At 52.4% G+C, this 19,556-nt stretch overlaps 1 protein-coding gene across 6 annotated transcripts in view; it reads right to left on the reverse strand.

Annotated features, from left to right (window-relative positions):
- ERMARD (ER membrane associated RNA degradation) overlaps window positions 1-19,556 on the reverse strand; it is a 43,702-nt gene that overhangs the window by 7,968 nt on the left and 16,178 nt on the right. For 3 of the 6 annotated variants that reach the window (XM_019412829.2, XM_019412827.2, XM_019412825.2), the window contains 7 exons: window positions 18,233-18,406; window positions 15,056-15,139; window positions 13,313-13,386; window positions 12,666-12,791; window positions 12,120-12,338; window positions 11,099-11,212; window positions 8,154-9,664 (listed from right to left, as the gene is read on the reverse strand). In XM_019412829.2, coding sequence (XP_019268374.2) covers window positions 9,481-9,664; window positions 11,099-11,212; window positions 12,120-12,338; window positions 12,666-12,791; window positions 13,313-13,386; window positions 15,056-15,139; window positions 18,233-18,406 — 975 coding nt within the window. In that variant the 3' untranslated portion in view covers window positions 8,154-9,480. Of the gene's footprint in view, window positions 1-8,153; window positions 9,665-11,098; window positions 11,213-12,119; window positions 12,339-12,665; window positions 12,792-13,312; window positions 13,387-15,055; window positions 15,140-18,232; window positions 18,407-19,556 lie in introns of those variants that run through there. The other 3 variants (XR_008422803.1, XM_019412826.2, XM_019412828.2) reach the window with 3 other exon arrangements.

The raw sequence follows: 19,556 nt of genomic DNA on the forward strand, positions 1-19,556 counted from the left end.
TCCTTCCTCTCTCTTCGTATTTGAAGCAAATGCTGGTTCAGACTGCAAGCGTGGCTCCCCAGAGCCGTCAGCGCCCTCCCCTGCCCAGCCCGTCACAGGAAACGTGCCTGCCTTGATCCGCTTATGCAGGCTGTGCCTTTCCAGGAGCCCTTCCGTTTCTTCAAGGTCGTCCAATTTGTTCACAGCAGTCTCCTACGACCCCCTGCAGTTCAGTGGTAGCAGCTGTAATGTCTCCTCTTCCATTCAGGATTTATTTGGGTCCTCCCTCCTTCCTTGGTAAGTCTAGCTAAAGTTTTGTCAATTTTGTTTAGATTTTCAAAAAAAAAACCAAACCCACTTTTAATTTCATTGTTTCTATGTCATCTCAGTCTCCATCTATCTGATTTATCCTTCATTCTGCTAAGTTTAGATTTAGTCTGTACTTGTTCTTATCTTGTTCCTTGGGATGTAAAGTGAGGTTGTTTCTGGGAGACCTTGTTTCATAATGTAGGCATTTATCACTATAAACTTCCCTTTGGAACTGCTTTTGCAAGTTGGGGTATGATGCGTTTCTGTCTTAGTTTGTCTCAAGATTTTGAGACAACTTTTTGATTCCCTTTTTGAGGTCTTCTTTATCGATGGTTCAGGAGTGTATCAATTTCCACAGATATTTTTAGTTTTCCAGTTTCCCTCCTGTTGTTGATTTTTAGTTTCACAACATTCCGATTGGAAAAGGTACTTGATGTGATCTCACTCTTCTTAAATGTGTTGACACTTGCTCTGATGCCCGTATGTGCTCTGCTGGAGAGCGCCACATGGACACTCGACAAGGATGTGCGTTCTGCTGTTGTTGGACGAAATGTTCCCTGTTAGGTCGATTTGGTCTGTTACTCAGTTTCCTTATTGATTTTCTGTCTGGATGATGTACCCACTGTTGAAGTGGCACTAAAGTCTCCTGACACCATTGTATTGATTTTCTTCCTTTCGTTCTCTTAATATTTGCTTTATGTATTTAGACGTTCCAGCGTTGGGTGCGTATGTATTCACAATGATCAAACCCTCTTGATGAATCGCCCCCTTTATCACTATGTGATGACCTTCTCTGACCCTTGTGACAGATTTTATCTGAAAGTCTATCTTGTCTGATGAGTCCAGCCACCCCGGCCCTGCTCTGGTTCCACGTGCAGGAAAACCTCACTCCATTCCCTCATTTCAGCCTGCGTGTGTCCTTAAAGCTAATGCGAGTCTCTTGTAGGCAACAGATTGTTGGATCTTGGTGTCTGCTTTTTTTATCCAGTCGGCCATTCTGTGTCTTTTGGTTAGAAAATTTAACCCACTTCCGTTAAAAGTAACTAATGGTAGGTGAGGACTCACTATTGCCATTTTGTTCATTGTTTTCTGATGGTTCTGCACTACTTTCACTCCTTTCTTCCTTCCTCACAGTCTTCCTTTGTGACTTGTTGGGCTTTTTTGTGGTAGCCTATTTTGATTCCTTTTTCTGTAACTTTTGTGTGTCTACCAGAGAGGATTTCTTTGTGGTAACCCTAAGACTTACCTAAAGTGGCTGATAGTTGTAAGTCTTTCAAGCTGATAATAACCTCATTCAATCATACACAAGCTCTACACTTTCATCCCCATCTGATGCTACTGATGTCACATTTGACATCTTGTAAATCGTGTGTCCATTAACAAATTATTGTAGCTATTTTTATTATTTTGCCTTTTAACTTTTATACCAAAGCTACGTGATTTATGCCCCAATGTTACCTATTACAGGAATCTGAATTCACTACGTATTTACCGCTACCACTGAGTTTTAGAAGTTGTGGCTTTACCAGTTTCCAGTCGAAGAACTCCTTTCAGTATTTCTTGTAAGGTAGGGCCAGTGATAATGGACCCCTTCAGCTTTCGTCTGTCTGGGTAGATCCTTATTTATTCTTCATTTCCAAGCAGAGCATTCTTGGTTCACGGTTTTTACTTTCAGCACTCTGGGACAAGGACCTACTTCGGAATCTGCAGTCGGGTCTGCTGATGGCGGCCTGTTACCAGGTGTGCAGACCAGTGTGGTTTCCACGCAGTCCCTGGGCCGGCAGGACTGGCCCCAGATAGCAGCTGAGACGGGCTGGAGCCAAGCGGCAGGGCTAATCCGGGCCCACGGCCAGGACTGAGGTCTGCGGGATCGCCTCTAGGGGCACACACAGGTATGCTTCCTGTTGGGTCCCTGGGCAGGTGGGTCCACTCCCAGACCACAGCTGAGAGGGGCTTCAGGCTCCACAGTCCGACGGAGCTCAGTGGGCCTGCCTCCAGGGACACAGAGGAGCAGTGACACACCCACCTTGTGCCCACTTTGAGTCTCGCCGAACCCCCGCACATCACGGGTCCACTGGCATATTTTGTTCATGCGGCATCACGAAGACTGTTATGTGGACGAGGCAGCAAGGGGTGGCAGACAGGTACCTCCTCTGTTCACACAGAGCCCACGGTCCGCCAGACTTCACTTACAAAATTCAAGTTCAAAGATAAAGAAGTGTCAGATGACACCACAGAGCAGCAAGCCCAGTCAGTCCTCTTGAGCACAGGGTCCCTCCCATGTGACCACGCGGTCTCACTGCCATGAGGCCAGCCCCGTGTGTCCTTTGTCACACAGCCTTGTCAGAGGTCACCCACGAAGGAACTAAGGACACAGCTCCCCAGAGGTCCCGTCTCCCCGCCAGGGTGGCCTGAAGCCTCCTCTCCGATCCCCCAGCCTTCCACACACAAGCCTCTTAGCGAGATCAGCAACACTCTCTTAGGGCTCTGGATTCTCGCTCTCTCCATTTTGTCCCACACGGACTCTTTGGCCCCTCAGCTTTGCCATGCAGAGTATGTGCCCAGGGGTTTTCAGCTGGAACTGTTTTCCAAAATAGTTCCTTTCCCTCATTGCCAGAAGCAGATATCCAAAGAAAACTTCCTTAACTAACAGAATATATCTACAAGAAATCACTAAGGGACACATGGCTCAGTGATGGAACATTAGAAGAAGGAACAAGAAGTTGTTCCTTACTTTCCATGGTGCCAACTCCTGTTCTCACTCGCGGAAATGCCCGTGCACAAGGAAGTGATCTGGGAGATACGTTCCCACATGTGGTGGCAACGTGGAGAGCCTGGGACACCATGCAAAGGAACCAAGATATTTTGCACAGGAGGTGTTTATTTAGAGGAAGAACGTGACCTGACCAGTGGCTGGGGAACATAGTTCTCTGGCCCAGAGAATGGGCTGGAGAAGTGAGAGAAGCCAGGGTCTCGAGCAAGCCGTCAGATGATAAGGACAGGCATGGGCAGTACCAGAGGTGGTGGGATGGAGGGGAAATTGTGAGGTGAATGCAGGCACATGCTCCTGAAGTTTCTAGCACTGATGTCTGGGATCCTGCTGGTGTCTTTGGTCAAGACGGAGCACACTCAGGGAGGACTCAGGGAGGAGGAGGCTACATGAAGGAACGCGGTCGTGGGTGCTGGTGCTAAGCGGTCCAGGAGGCAGAAGGTTGCCTTAAGATCAGGGCTTGAGATAGTTGGGAGTCATCGGTATAAAAGTGGGGAAAATAACTTGCAATTTAGAGCAAAATCCTATCACACCTTTTTGTGCCTCCTGAGTGCTGGGCCATTCATCTGGGTAGAGAACTCTTGGGTTTAGGAAAGCAATCTGGTTGGACATCTTGTTTGAGAAAAGTTAAGACTCCCCCTTGGAATAGCTTAATGGGAGGTAAGAGCAGAGAAAAATTAATTTCTTGGTAATATGAAGTGAGAGAGACTGAGTCCCCTTGGACAGCTCTAGATAGAGGAGGTGAGAACCCAAACAAGTGGGAGAAAATGGGGATGTAAGGAGCACTAGGGAAACAGGGGGTCGGGGTCCCCGGGACAGACAGACACAGCCAATGAGGAACCCCAATGACGGGCTGTTTTTGGGGAGACTGAGGACTGATACTCAAGTGGAAGCGGCTTCCTTCTCTGTATGATCGCGGGGGCTTCCACAGAAGGTGGCCGCACAGCCAGCCCTGTGCTGGGGTGCTTGGTGGGCACGGCGGGGGGGGGCAGACCTGGGGCAGCCACCAGCACACGCGACCCCTCCTTGACCCAGTGTCAGCGTCTTCTTTCTTTCACACTTTTTATTTCCAGTCCGCATGAATCTGCTGAAAGCCTCAGTTTTCCCAAACCAACCCAAGTGCCACCTCGTGGAGCACCCCAAGTCCGCCCTGGGGGGAATGCGCGTTTCATCCACGCACAGCATCTATTTCAACAAACGCTCACTCCACTTGCTCTCGCTCTGACATCACTTCCGCCACTGACTCACCCGGAGAGGAACGTGCTCGTTTTACAGACTTTAGTGCCGCTAGCCCCTCACAACAGGGACAGAATCTGTGTTCGTGCAAACTTGAGCCATCTGGTTTTGTGAACAACATTTCTAACTGCAAACCCACAAATCGGCATTGTTGGTATTAGTGTTGTGAACTTGAACTTGGTTAACGGGAAGGATGACTCTGCCTTGGGTGTGCTGACAACAACCAAATTTCTGTGCCTGCACAACAAAGGCCATACGCTTGGCCAAACCCAAAGAGCGGGGACGAACCTGATGTCCAGGGGCTCATTCTGCTGCTAAGAAACTGACCTCTTCCTCCTGCTTTCCAGAAAACACCCAGGAACGTGTCCTCCGAGTGGTCTGCCCAGGTCCTCACACCTGAGCAGTGGACAGACACACGGCCAGGGTCTAGGTACCAGTCTGGGAGGAAGAGAGGTCGTGTGGGCGTCCAGGACACTTCCAGTTGGAGAGGGGGGTGCCCCCACACGTGTGTGCAGAGCACAAGGCTGGGGAAGCTCGCAGGGGCCGTGGGAGCAGGCGCCCGGACGGATCACACACGGAGCCGTTGTAGTGGGTGCACAAGGTAGGGTCTGGTGGCCTCCAACCCCAAGTTCCAGGGAGCCCCCGGCCGCAGGAACGTCCTCCCACAGTGCCTGAGGCTGGCCGCCCCTGAGGCTGCTGCCAGGAACCCTCACAGATCGTCACCTCTGCCTCTTCCTGCTCCCACACAGGTAAGTGTGTCGAACCCAGCAGGCACAGTGAAAAGTACCAAATTCCACCCAAAAAAAAAAACTGTTGAATTTTTCCAGATTGTATCGGCAGAGTACTGGGGAGCACACGCACGGATCAGTAACGCCTAGGTGCTGGGTGATAAAGAGACAATACTGACCCAGGCACAAGGCCCCGAGTTCTAGACTTCACGACGGCCACACCAAACACACGCACTTGACCTAGCTTCCCTGACACACTTCAGAGGAAGAGGCCCCAAAGCTCAGGGAGGCAGGAATATTTGAGTTTTGTTGGTTGTTAATGAGGGGACTACATTGCCAAGAGCATCTACAAGCAGCGTCCAGACACTGAGAAAACACACTGGCAAGGGGACCCTGGCATCCCGGGCAGGTCCGCAGCGCTGTCCCCTTCAGGCGAGGACGACAGAAGAACTGCCACAATCTGCGTTACTCAGTTTTATCGGGAAGGACCTAGAGCACCAGGTCCCGGAAGGACTGAAAAATAAGAGTGTGCATGGGCGCGGTTCTGGCCACGGCGGTTCCGGCCATGGCCGTGGGGTCCCAGCACTAAGCTGGTGATCAGACCCGCAGAGACCTGTGGTGGCAGCCGGCTCACCATGGGGCTCCACGGGCAGGAACATGTGGGCAGTTCCTGACGTCACCCTCGGTCTGGTGGACGGAGATGCCACTACGGTCATGCAACAGAGAACCCCACACACACACCCAGCAAATTCCCAGGACTGAGCCAGTTCGCAGGCCCAGAACCTCTTTCTCAGAGGGATGGCTGGGTCCCCTGGCCCTCAAGGTCTAGTGGAAAAGGGAACTTACAGCATGGCCTCTTACCTCCAAGATGGTGAAACCAAAAGCCATATTGCTTTGATGGGAATTTCTGAGGTGAGTCCCCATGTGACCTGTGCCTGTCTGGCCTACGAGAAGGCAGCCAGATGTCGGTGAGCGGCCACGGGTTGAGCGGCCAGCTCAGCTGCAGACGCTGCCCCGGATGTGGCTTCTTCAGATCAATATGGCCCGGCCTCTGGCCTGCAGCCTGCCGTGGCCCCTCCCTGTCCGCCTGCTACCAAACCTACCGGCAGCAGGCCAGACAGCGCACCTCCACAGGCTCGTGTGCGGGCTGGGCCACCTCCCCGGTTCTTCAGCACATGCTGGAGCCCAAGGCCGTCCCGCGGGCCAGTCCACCCGTGGACGATGTGTGCACCCAGGAAATGAGAGATACCCCAGATGTCTGGATGAAAGACGTGAAGGCCAAAGGGTGGGGCACAAACCCACAAGAACGCAGGGGGTCGCAGTCCAGAAGGTTCCAGGGACCCAGGGATCAGGGAATGTTCCAGTATATCCTGCAAGGGGAAGAGCTGTTTCTGTGTCTTATGCCCACTGCCACTGGAATGAAGCAAGTTAGCAGGGAGCCTCTTTTGGGTTCTGGGAGTAACACTTGGCCTTGCTGTTCTGACATTAAATGAACCTATAAAACCGCCAGCTTCGCAGGAGGTCCAGAATAAGAAAATGCTCCACAACAGGTTGATGTGAAAGCTGCTGTCCCCCTCAGACCGTGGTGCCGACAGGATCCCACAGCAGGACGGACCACGGTGATCATTCTGCAGTTCTTCTGGAGCCCAAGACAGACTAAGACTGCACTTCGCCATGGAGCCGGTCAGAGCGTATCTGACCCTTTGTATCATTAGGCCGGGCAGCTGCTGGGGCACTTCACCACTAGACAGAAGTCTCTCTCTCTCTCTCTCTCACACACACACACACACACACACACACACACACAGGCTCGAGCGTGTCCCGAGGGCACAGGCTGCACACGCAAATGGTTCAGATCCCAGAGCACCTACCCTGCTACACCGGCCCTTCGTCGGGTACCCACGGTCTCCCGGAGTTTCCACTGATCAGACGCCCGATGTGAGAAGGTCCTACTTGATTTCTGTACAAGACGACTGACACCAACTAAAGATGAAAGTTGTAGCATCACAGCCTCAAGGGTGACCCTAAGGGAGGATCGCCACGTGTCCCATGGCAAAGCGCGGCCTTAGGCGTTATCTGCAGAACAACTACCACGGTTCTGTCCCAGAACGCTAGGGGCGCGTGCCTGGGAGGGGGCCCTACCAGGACAGGCACCACACGCAGTTGTCCACGTTACCTGGACACAGCGGAGCCAGGAGGACGGAGCTACAGGAAAACAGGCAACGAGAAAGCACTTGGCTAGACGGTCCGTGACGGAGTAAGACTGGAAAATCGGTGGCAAGTGGTGTCTAAGCTCTGGACAAGGACCGCGGAAGAGGGAAGTGCTTAGGCCTCCTGAGAAGAGCTGTGGGCAGAGGCCGTACCCCACACGGGAGCCCACCACCGGCACCCGGGGACGCAATGGCCTGTCCCTGGACGTGACTGCTCTCGGTCAGCGGGCTCACAAAGCCTCCCTCACTGCCGTCGTTCTGACAGCACTGCTTCCGAGAAGCCCAGCAAGGAGGCCCGTGGACCACACCCGCCGCACACTGCGAAGCGGCCAGCTGGAGGACGTGGCGGGGGACAGACGCATCTACACTGGCTGGCAGCCGTGCCTCGTGGGGCTGCTGTCCCCCCAGATGGGCCTCATGCCCCGAACTGCCACTCAGCTTACAGCGCGTCTCACTGCCAGCACACAGGTGGCGGAAGCACGAGCGATGGGAACGGTTCCTCTCGTTACAGTACCTGAGCCACTAGCCTGTCTCGTAATTCTGGACTGTGCTGGCTGGAAGGTTCCTGAGAAGCTTCCACAGATTCCACGGGTGCCCCACTGGCCTGCAGGCTGAGAGGCCACCCGTCTCCCCCGGATGCCTCGTGTCAATAAACAAAAAGGCCAAGAGGGGTTGACCGTGACGGTGTGGGCGACTGCTCCTCACTCGCTTAGGGACAGGCGTGCTGCCAGACAGGGGAGCAGGGACAAGTGTGTCTGGAATCGAGGGGTCATCTGGGGAACCTCCGAGTATTCCCACGTCCAGGGATCAGAGCCGGTGGGAAACTAGTTGGCAAAACCAGAAAGACTTGAGAGAAACCCTTCGGGAAAGCAGCCTGGGCCGCCCTACCAGGTAAGTGGCTAAGGGCAGAGGAACATGGAATGTGCTGGAGAAAAGGGGATTTTTAATACCAACTTCTGCAGATCACCAGGTGCACAGGCCCCACCTATTCCCTCGCAGGTTTGGTAAGTATATGGGTTCTCTTGTCTGCCCTTTTCCAGTCCAGCTCCAACATCAGCAGGGTTAAGAGTGGTTACTCCTACAAATCGTCACTTAGAATCTGGCCAAGGGAGGTTGTGACCACCTGCCAAAGAACACGTCACAGGAGCAGAAATGGGGACTTGTGGGATTCGGGGTCTACACTTGCAAACAGCAAGGATGCTTCACAGGGGCAGAAGCTCGGTGCTCTGCCTTCACCCAGGAGTTTAGTTTAAAAAAGGTGTGGCGGGTACTGAGTTGGCAAAGGGATGGACGGAATGTGCCAGAATGTCTGTCGTCCCATAGCATCATCCCTCGACACTGTTCTCCGACAGCAAAGAAGCCAGAAACGCACGTGCTGGATGTCGTTCCTTGGAGGGCTGTGGGTTAGAACCTGCCAGCCAGGTTTGCAAAGCAGAGAGGAGGCCACAGTTCACTGTACGTGGCCTAGCGCACATGCAGACCTGGGGTCCGGACAGCCTCACGGGGGCCCTGACGGCTGCTGGCTTTGCGGCTGCCACCTGAGACAGACGGTCAGACAGCTGCAGTGGCACAGGGAGCCCTGGAGAAGCGCAGACCTTGGCTCTCTGGGCTGGACTGAGGTGGCTGCACCCTGTCCCTCACCCCTCCGGCTCTGCCCGCTCTTGCACGGGACTCTCCTTACCCTGACACGTGCCTGGGCTCCTGCTCTCCCAGCCACGTGCTGCCCGGCGCCCACGTCTGCCTGGCGTACCTCCCAGGAGCTGTTCCTCCTGACCCTTCCCATGGGACCTGGATCGTCCAACCTCACTCCCAGCTCCGGGGATGAGGCCAGACTGGCCCAAGCTCGCTCTCTGTGTCCCGGTGGTTGCTCAGGACTGGACACCTACACAGCTTGGCCAGTGAGTACAGACGGTGGCAGGGTCCTGGCCACAGTGACAGTTTTCAAGAGTTCTCTGGGTGACATGGGGTGAAAAGCACCCCCCGCCCCTGGACACTGTGTCATGGCGGGGGGGGGGGGGGGCACCAAACTGCCATGGCCACTTGGTTTCGGGATGGGACCCAGCCTGAGGTTCACACCGACTCAGGAACAGCAAGTCAGAAAACCGCAGAGAAACGGAACTGGATCCCTGATCAAACAGACCCTGGAAACCACCCTACCTTTGGATTTTCAATTTCCATGCAGGTAAATAAAGCCTGTGTGGACCGGGTTTCTGGATGTAGCCCAAAGCATCTTGACCTGTAAGTGCTTTCACAGAACCCCTTTACTTGTGGATTTCCTGGCTAAATGTATTAACATCTGTTTCTTCTCACTGAAAGTCCAAATTTTCAACAGAGCTGTACGCGTAAGAATGATCGCTTCATTCCACTTGTTCCTCTCTTGGCTGGTGTAAACCACCAGGTTCTCCGTGTACTGCAAGATCGACTTTAAGAACCTGTTTTAATAAAAAGAAATGAACTCCTTTATTCTACCATAAAATGCACCAATGATTTAAACGCACTCTCTTCCTTTTGGGATTCAAACTATTGGACTTAATTTCTGTCTGCAAACTCGAGAGAGAGAAGTACATGCAGAACGGAAACGGGAGCACAGGAGTCAGAGGGAGATGCCGAGACGCCTCCCGATTGGAGAGGGGGCTGGACTCCCGCGAGTTTTACACACCCGGGGGCCTTTTCAAACTTACTCTCAGCTCCGGCGAAATGGTTTTAGGAGACAGAACTGAGTTCCAGAAAGGGTGTTAGAGTCCACATGGATTAAATGCCACATGATAAACACACATGCACGTAACGGGGAACAGGCGAGCCCCAGGGCCCCGCGTGCGGGCTGCTCTCAGTCCTGGGCTCCTGTGCACCCGGCGCCTGCCCTCGCGACGAGCCCTACAGCTGCACACCTTCCGCTCTGGCAGCACTGCTGACATGCCTTTTTACCAAACTGTCCACATCCCTCCTCCTGACTGAGAGGAATCAGTCACGCTTGTATTTTCCAAGTTCTCTCCAGTCTGCCAAGTAGTCTAAGATGTTCTCCAGAGTCTAACTCCAAGTATTTTCAAACTTAGAAGTTAAAAGAATAATGCAATAAAAATCCACAGATGCTTCGTCTAGAGAGTGGTTCTCAGTTGGGGAGGACACTGTATCTGGGGATGTCTACACCACTTATGGCTATCCCGGGGCGCCGCTCCCGCCCTGCGTATCCACACAGCCACCGCAGAGGACCCCCCAGCCCAGAGCATCAGCAGTGCTAAAGCCACCAGTCATTAACATTCTGCAAGTCTGCTGCCCTTGTTCCCACTTGGGTTCCATGATTCTTTAAGAAAACGTCAGTCATGTTTTCATGATCATTTTTTTTTAATTTTTTAAGTTTATTTATTTATTCTGAAAGAGACAGAGAGGCAGAACAAGCAGAGGAGAGGCAGACAGAGAGGAGAACAGAGGATCCGAAGCAGGTTCCACACTGACAGCAGAGCGCCCGATGTGGGGCTCGAACTCATGAACCGTGAGATCATGACCTGGGCCGCGGTCACACGCTCAACCGAGCCACCCAGGCACCCCTCATATCCGTCGTAAACACGAGGTACGTGTTACCTCCAAACTATCAGCAATACCCGTCCCTGGGTGGTGTCGCTACACAGAGTGAGGAATTCTGAAAGCACTCACAAGTGCGTCACATAAATTTTCTGAAGTGAGCCTACACGGTGTTAGTTTGAAAGGTTCACAAACTTGCACCAAAGTCCACAGAGAAAAACGGCGAAGAGCCAACCAAGACTGTGGGGTTTTAAAAAAAATGTATCAAGGCAAATAACCAATAGAAGTGAAAATTGCTGAGAATTACCAAGACATAGTTTCATTTCTCATAGGCAGGACATACTTACTTTAGATACTGTTGATATTCGCAAGTATTTTTTCCATGAACCACATGAATGTTGACCAATTCCAGCGCAATCAGCAGTAAAATCAGGTAAAGCACAGGAGACAGAAGCTTAATACTAAAAACAGACAACAAACAGTTAAAATTTGACAAACGAAAGTATTTTTCACTTTCATGAATGCAGACCCTTTTTCAATACTTTTTTCTTTTCAAGGGAACTGAAATGCAAACCTCTCAAGAGGAGGCTGCCTCTGTGGCGGTTTCCCCGTGTGCCCCCCCCCCCCACCCCTTTGCTGCCGCCACCTGCCCGCCCCGCCCCGCCTCGGGAGCAGCCTCTCAGGAGGCTGGTCCCCAGCAGGACGGTGCCCAGCTGCCCAGGAGCAGGACTTGCTGGCAGGCTCCACACCCCGTGCTTCCACCGGCCCCGGGTCTCTGTGCCACCGGCCAGCATCTTACTTCTAGTCTGATGTTTGGCAAGGGACTCTCACAAGAAGAAATACGCCTATGGCTGTAACGTGAAGACGTGGGCAACGTCTCCAGGACTCAAAGACACTACAATCAAAGTAAGATACTATCTCGCCCATGAGGCTGGAAGAGCACTTTCTCGAATACACCATTTGGGGAAGGACGTACACATAACAGCCACCTTACGGACTGCTGCTAAGAGTGAAACTGCGTGTTACCTTTCAGAAGCAGCCAGGGAACACCTGTTAAAAGTGTTCGAGACACAGATGCCACTCAACCCAAAGCTCTAGTAATCTGTCCAAAACTGTAATTTCCTAAGGATGGAACACGTCCTGAAATACACACAAGTGAAGACACCAGAAGGCAGACGCACCCAGGTTGACCTGCTGTTAATATTTAAAATCCGAATATTCTTTCGGGTTGGTAACACCCATATTCTCATATGCCCAAATTGCAATAGTGTTTAAAATCACATGTGCCAGAACTTTCTGAAAAAGCATCAGAACCGCATCCCGAGAGAACTCCTGCCCAACAGGGACCCGGGACGGCGAGCCACACACCTACTCAGCATGTGCAGATACGTCTGTCTCTGCCGGGAGCGCAGCCTCCGTTCCACCCACTGCCTCTGTCTCAGCTCCGCGGAGGCGGCGACCTGGCTGGACACGCGGGCACAGTGTGCGGTGATGTTTCGGAGGACAGTGAGCACTTCCAGAACGGTTCTGGGACAGAACAGAGTTGGCACGGGGGTGCCGCAGAGTTCACGGATCACCTGGGGCCACCTGGGGATTAGAGCGCGAGTTCTCACGGGGCACGTGCGCCGCCCGGGCTCCCTGGAAGGTCAGCTTCCAGCGAGTGTGGCCAGTCGTGCACCGTGCCTAGGCCAACATGACACACGGCAGGCGACACACATGCTGGACTGAGGGGGACGGGGCACAGGGCCGGCTCGTCAGGCACAGCGCACGCGCACAAGCCCGTCGAGGCTCATCTCCCCGCTCCCCTGGCGGCACAACCACCGTGGGATCTGATGCCGCCACAAGCTCGCCCAGTTGGAGACACACACAACGGCGGAGCCTGGGACCACGATTCAACAACTCCCAGACGCTCACTTCTCAGCAGGAAGGCTGTCCAAGTCCCTAGCGACACGGTGATCCTCAGGCAGGTGGTGACACAGCTCAGACATGATTTCTGTCAGTAAAGAGTTGCAGGCATCGGTCTCAGAATGACCTTCTAATCTGAAAGACAGAATATTTAAAGATACAGGACGACGATTAAATGCCAATCGGTGCCCGTGCGTGATGATTATTTCAGTGGTTCACTGAGCAAAGCACTTCATCTGCAATTTAGTTTCCCCAAACATCAAAGAAAACAGGCTCCGTGGAGGCAGTGGTACGAGCACAGTACGACTGCTCACAAAAGGGACAGGTCACCCGTGTGTTCTCCAGGAGAACCTGGGACCTGCTACATCCTGACTCCAAGCGACCTCTCCACGCACCCCCCCCCCCCCACCGTGCAGAGACTGAGGCCCCCCGCCCCGTGCAGAGACCGAGGCTCACTCTGACCCGCCCTGCACTCAGTCGTTCCCCCTCCCCCCACGTCACCCCCCCCAGCACTCGGTCATCGTCCCACCCACCCCCCGCCCCCGCAATCGGTGATCCCCCCGAGCACACACACCCCACCTCCCCACCTCCCCCCCGCACTCGGCCAGCACACCTCTCGAGGCTGGCGTTCGCAGGGGCCCCAGGATGGAACTCACCTGGCAGCCTCCTCGGCTTCTGTGGGCAAAGACAGGAGGGGCCAGGCCCCGAGGCTCTTCTCACAGCTCAGCACCTGCAAGGAAAATACCCTGTTGCCCTTAAAGCTTTTATAGAACGGCCTGGAAAACACGTTTGCAAACTGCTACAGACGTAGCAACCAACAGCGTTCCGGAAGATGCATGTTGGTAAAATTGTTACGGATCTTACATTTTAAAACTAGATGGCAGGGCTCGGCTATTCCACAGAATCAGACAAGGGAAGGCCGGTGAAGTCAACAGGGGATTGGAAGGTAGCTAACACCTGGACCAGTTGTAAAACTTACCCCCAACTCTTTTGCGGCCTCTCATTTGAGAGCCGAGGTCGACAATTCTCCTCCATCGCGGAGTCAGGACTCGCTGCAGTGAGTGGCCTTCACCCAGACAACACAGCAGAAGTTAGGCTGTGTGACTCTGCACGACAGGTCACAGAAGGCTGGGCCTCTCCTGGGGAAGCCAGCAATCGGGAAGCCCTGCACCAACTTCTCATCCCCTCACACGGAGCACCGAGCCAGCGGAGCCCAGACTTCCGATGCATGAAAGTGGGAGCATGTTACACACTGCTGTTGACGCCACTGAATGCGGGTAATTTATGCGGCAATAATAAGCAAGCAATGACCCTGCAAGGGACAGGATACAAGACTGCCTAATGAAAAACGGATAAACAATGGACAGCAGGAATAAGAGGCTGCAGGAAAGGGTGATCGTCTGAAACGCCCACTGTGGGGCACGGAGGGGCCACGGAAGCAGCAGCCAAGGAGCAAGGGGGCCTCGTGGGGCTGGAGATTCAGCCGCGGAGGTCCACGGACAAAGCCTGCCTTCCTGAGGCCTCTCCTCCTTCCGGGACCTCCCTCCCTCCTGTCTCTGCGTGTGGAGTCCTGCGGGCAGCTTCCGGTGGCCTCCCTGCCAGCGACTCTTGTTGTTGGGAAGCTCAGAGCCACGACAGGCAGGCTGAGTGGGCGGTGCGGCTTTGTCAGCCCGACGTCTCGCTGCCAAACTAGAACCCACCGGACCCAGCTATTCGGGCTGAATTCTCTCACGTGGCCCCAGCATGGTAGCACACCCCTCACGTCGACTGCCGACAACCCCTCGGAAGTGACAATGTTTTTCTTGGGACGTCACAGATTGGTGGACAGAGTTCCCTCCAGCTGCCACTGCAAATCTCTCTCTAAACCCCTTACGTGCGGATTTTATAGCTTCCGTTGAGAGGCCAATCTCACCGATGAATTTCTAAGTGCACAACTGTCACGATCATGATGTTCTCGGAGGCGACCCCGTTCTTGCCCCCGTGCCACACTGCTATCCCCCTACGTGTGCCTGAGGTAAAGTGCCGAAGCCAGTTTCCACACTGGAACTTCCTGGCGGAGCCGCTCTCAGGTTTGTGCTTTGCTTGCTTTAATTTAGGAGCGGACAAAAGCTGGTCTTGTGTGGTAAAGGAACATGGCCATTCTTCGCCACCGACGGACAAAAAGCGTTAGTGGTCCTGAGTCAATGGCAATAATAACGACAAGAGCCCACCAGGGCCCCACGATGATCCAACCACCACGCATCAGGTGCTAAAAACGCCTGAAGAAACAAACACTCCAATGCCTTAAACTGCCGGAAGCGGAACAGGAGGTTCAGAGGACGGAGCCACCTGGGGCCCACAAAGGCTCTGCTGCAGGGGCCCGCGCGTGCGCCCCTCCCGGAGGCCTGCGCGCGACTCACCTGTTTTCTCAGCTGAGACACCGGGTGGACGTGAGCACGGTAGCTTTCGGCGAGACCGACCAGTGACCTTATAGCCGCCTTTTCCTGGTTCAGAGAAAACAGACCGCGGTTAGGATGACGTCTGGTCAGGCCTGTACTTTTCTTCTACTGAATGCTAATCACACGGGAGTCCCAATTTCCCATTACCTTCCTTCACAGAATCCCACTCAGCTGTAACAGAGCAAGACTCTTCATTAAAACAGGTTCGAGGCAGCAGTCAAACCATAACCAACACGATTTTTTTAAATGAAGCCAATTAGCAATGATAAATAACAAAGGCCACGTCTGCTCTTTGTTCACGATCAAGGACGCTAGAAATAAGTGAGAAAGAAGAAAACGATTCCAAACAAACAACTGGGAACGTAAGAACTTCTCGTAAGAAACCAGAATGGGAGTCTAGACATTAAAAATCAGTACAACCAAAAGTTATATCACTATGAATACTTAATTACTAAACACACAAACATTGAAGAAAATAGTAAAATAACATTATTTACAGCTGACGTAACCGTGTAACCAGAAACTCCAAGCTGGCTGACTAAAAACCATCAGAAACAAGTCAGTGAGTCGCCTGCTGACTAATTTAACACACCAATAATCAATGAACAGCTTCCCCGCACAAAAGCTCTAACTGCCCAGAATTCTCAACGCCACAAAACAAGTCGCCAAGTAGCCAGACGTAAGTTACATGAAGAAATATGCTGACCCTGTCATTCGCTCGAAGACCCAAGTCCTACACACAGCTGATGGAGTTCTGGGCCACGTGCACAAGACCCACGGACAGCCACGATTCCCACGTGGAAAGATCAGTGATGAGCCACAGAGGCCCTGGGGCCCGGCAGTCACCAGAGCACACGGCTTCTCAGAGGGGACGCGGCAGCGGGAGGGCGGTGGACACGAGGAGGGGGCGTGTGGAGGATCGCTCTGGCAGCCGTGCAGACAAGAAAACAGAGGGGCCATCGCGGGGAGGGCAGGTGGAGGGTAGGCGGGGGGCGGGGGAGCAGCTCAGCCCAGCAGGTGCACACGGTGCAGGGAGAAATGCGTCAGGACATACGCTCGGGTGGAGGACGGAACACGGCGTGCGGTCACGCAAAGAGAGGACTCTGGCCTTGGGATGGCACTGCCACTCGGGGGAGGCTTGGGGAGGGGAGGCTGAGGACGTGGAGACACCGCGTTGGGGAATAACGTTCATTATAAAAAAACATCAAATATCCCTACGTTAACCCATCATCTCATTCCTGTTTGTTGCCTAGTTAGTCTTAGGCTTTGTGTTTATTGTGTAATTACACAAGTTTGGCTGCAATACTAAGTAGAGAGGAGGCAAGGAAACTCTACAAGGTAAGACAGATGGGAAAGTAACCCTACAGGTGCTCAGCTCCATCACGAAGGTCAGTACAGATACACCCCGAGCACCGAAGACCAAGGCCACTGCACACAGCACAGAGATGCTGTCTCCTAAATGCTGCTGGGCCACCTTGGAAGTGACTTGTCAAAGAAAAAGGGCCAAGAAAACAAAAAACAAAAACAAGTAAATCTTGATTCTCTCACTCCCAGATGAAGTAAGTTCCAGCTGGATCAAAAGACCTACATGGGGGGGGGGGGGGGGCTGTAAAGTTACTAGGGAAATGCGTAAATATGTTTATAATTTTGGAAAGCAAAGGATTTTTTAAGAATAATTCCAAATGCATAAGCCAAAATGAAAAAAACCTCAAAACTGAAGTAGGCAGCAACAGGCACACTGGAGAAGGCGCACACGACTAATAAACCAGTGGGGAGAAGCACAAAATGGAAAAAAACATTAACAGTTCACAAAAGAACTACACACTTCCAACAGCCACAAGAAAAGATAGTCAAGTCACCCCCAAAATACAAGAAGATAAAAACAAAGTCTCGCCGGTACCTTCTGGTTCAGAACTTCACTTCCATAAAGTCACTTACACAAGTGTCCAAATGAACAGTCTCCTTCAGACATTATAATTAGGAGCGTTCCCCACGAGGGAAAATTAGAATTCAGCCGTCAGTGAAGGACGACTTACGTAAATAAGGGCATACTGATAAAAATGGAATGTCAAGTCGCAGATAAAAATAAGGTAACACGCTGTTCGTGAAAATGCTAGCTACAGAACAGAACGTGTCTGCACAGCGAGCCACGCTGCTGTGCTCGTGGAAAGACACAGACAGCACGTGCTAACAGTGGTCCCCTCGGGAGAAGGCCTGCCTCAGTGCCTTCTCACGTCAGTCTTTCCATCTTGGTGGAACTTTTTAGACAATTTTTACAGTAACTGTTACATGTATGATTTGAAAAAGGATTAAAATAAGAATAACCCAAATTGTTTTAAAATAAGAATTATAGTTTATTGATAGATGCAAATATTCTGCCCCATCGATTTGAGTCGTTTGTAAAATTTTCTGATTTAGTTAATCCCATTTACACTTGTCTGGTTTGTAGTATCTGTGAAGCATACATTTTTTTTTAATGTACATCCAAGTTAGTTAGCATACAGTGCAATAATGATTTCGGGAGTAAATCCCAGTGATTCCTCCCCTATGTGTAACACCCCGTGCTCATCCCAAGTGCCCTCCTTAATGCCCATCCCCCATCTAGCCCATCCCCCCCCACCCACTCCCAGCAATCCTCAGTTTGTTCCCTATATTTAAGAGTCTCTTCTGTTTTGTCCCCCTTCCTGTTTTTATATTATTTTTGTTTCCCTTTCCTCGTGTTCGTCTGTTCTGTGTCTTAAAGCCCTCATGAGTGAAGTCGTATGATATTTGTCTTTCTCTGACTAATTTCGCTTCGCATAATACCCTCCAGTTCCATCCACGTAGTTGCAAATGGCTAGACTTCATTCTCTTTGATGGCTGAGTAATTTTCCATTGTACGTACACACTCCACATTTATCCGTTGAAAATACGTTTTTAAGAACTAGGTTAAATTACTTTAGATTACATGATGCTCATCTACTTGTTGCGGCAAATGCACGCGCAACTGTAGGTCACAAGTGTCGGTTCTGCTGGAGGCATACTGTACCTCAGATGCGTTTCCACAAAAGATGATTAAGGCCGAATGACATGTGAGAACAAACTACTCTTTCACAGCCGAGTAACCGCGAATCTCCCGGTTTTCTCCCTGTACGTTACCTTAAGCACTGACAACAGGCCTTCGTCGACGAATCGCAGTAAAAGCACGGTGGAAAATGCAAGCAATTGGTTCGCCGCTTCTTTTGGAAATTCGGGGAAGTTGATCTCCCCGTGGCTCAGATGGTCTCTTACACGAGGACCCTCCTGATGGTTCAGGAAATCCCAAAGAAACTCCTTTGGGAAAATGAACAGAAGAGACTTTGTCGGCTTTCTCAACCAAGGGAAGGAAAGCGCCGAGGCCCCGGACGGACCATCCTGACGGTCACGGAGCAGCAGCGCTGGCTTGCAGAGACGAGAAAACCGAGCTTCCAGACCGGAGTCCTCGCTAGTGGCGCCCAGGTACGTGCGGGCCTCCGGCTGGGGGCCCCCGGGCCTCTAACTCTGCCCGTGGCCCGTCTGCCTGGCCACAGCGACAAGAGGCCAGCTCCAGCACCGTAGGCCCCCCCCCCCCCACTCCTGTTGGCCCTGAGCCAAGGGGCTGAGGCGTCCACACCTGGAAGCGAATTTGCCTTCCACCGAGCAAGCACCGCTGTTCCCCCGTGAATACAGCCCCCACTTCCCCCCCGCCTGGGGCCGCTCCCTCCCAGCGCCCTCTCTCCCATCATGGCCTCCTCCTCCATGAAGCTTGACGAAGACAGCAGCTTCTTTCTCAACAGCACCGGGGCAGGGGGGACACAGAAAGACAAAAAACTGCCAGTGGACAGAAGAGTCACAAAGATTGAGGATGGAAACAAACGGCGGATAAACTAGCTCAATCATCCTAACATCCTGACGGCAGAAATGATGCCCCAAGAGCACACAGAGTCTCACTAATGTCCCACAGGGACTAGAATCCAGGCTGCAAAACTCTCAGTTAAAGGAACAAATACAGGGGCGCCCGGTGGCTCAATCAGTGAAGCATCCGACTTCAGCTCAGATCAGGATCTCACAGTTCGTGGGTTCGAGCCCCACGCCGGGCTCTGTGCTGGCAGCAGAGTGGGTCCTCTGTCTCCCGCTCTCTCTGCCTCTCCCTTGCTTGCACTCTCTCTCTCAAACATAAATAAACATTTTTTAAGTTAAAAAAAGGAATAAAAAATTCTACTTACAGTCCAAAGTAGCCACTATAGTAGCTTCATGAAGTAAAAAAAAAAAAAAAATTGGTAACAGGAAATGGCTCTACATAATTCTCTGTCCTCTTCCAACATGCACACTTGCACACTCACTAGTCACACCTGACTTCTGCCGCTGTTCACAAGGCAAACCTGGCTCCCCCAGCAGCCCACACCACACAACAGACCCGAATATACTTTGGAAAGCGGGTCTTAGATAACCAGCCAGAAGCCAG

This window comes from Panthera pardus, unplaced genomic scaffold (genome assembly GCF_024362965.1).
Source record: "Panthera pardus isolate Hobbes unplaced genomic scaffold, ASM2436296v1 HiC_scaffold_17, whole genome shotgun sequence".
NCBI lineage: Eukaryota > Metazoa > Chordata > Mammalia > Carnivora > Felidae > Panthera > Panthera pardus.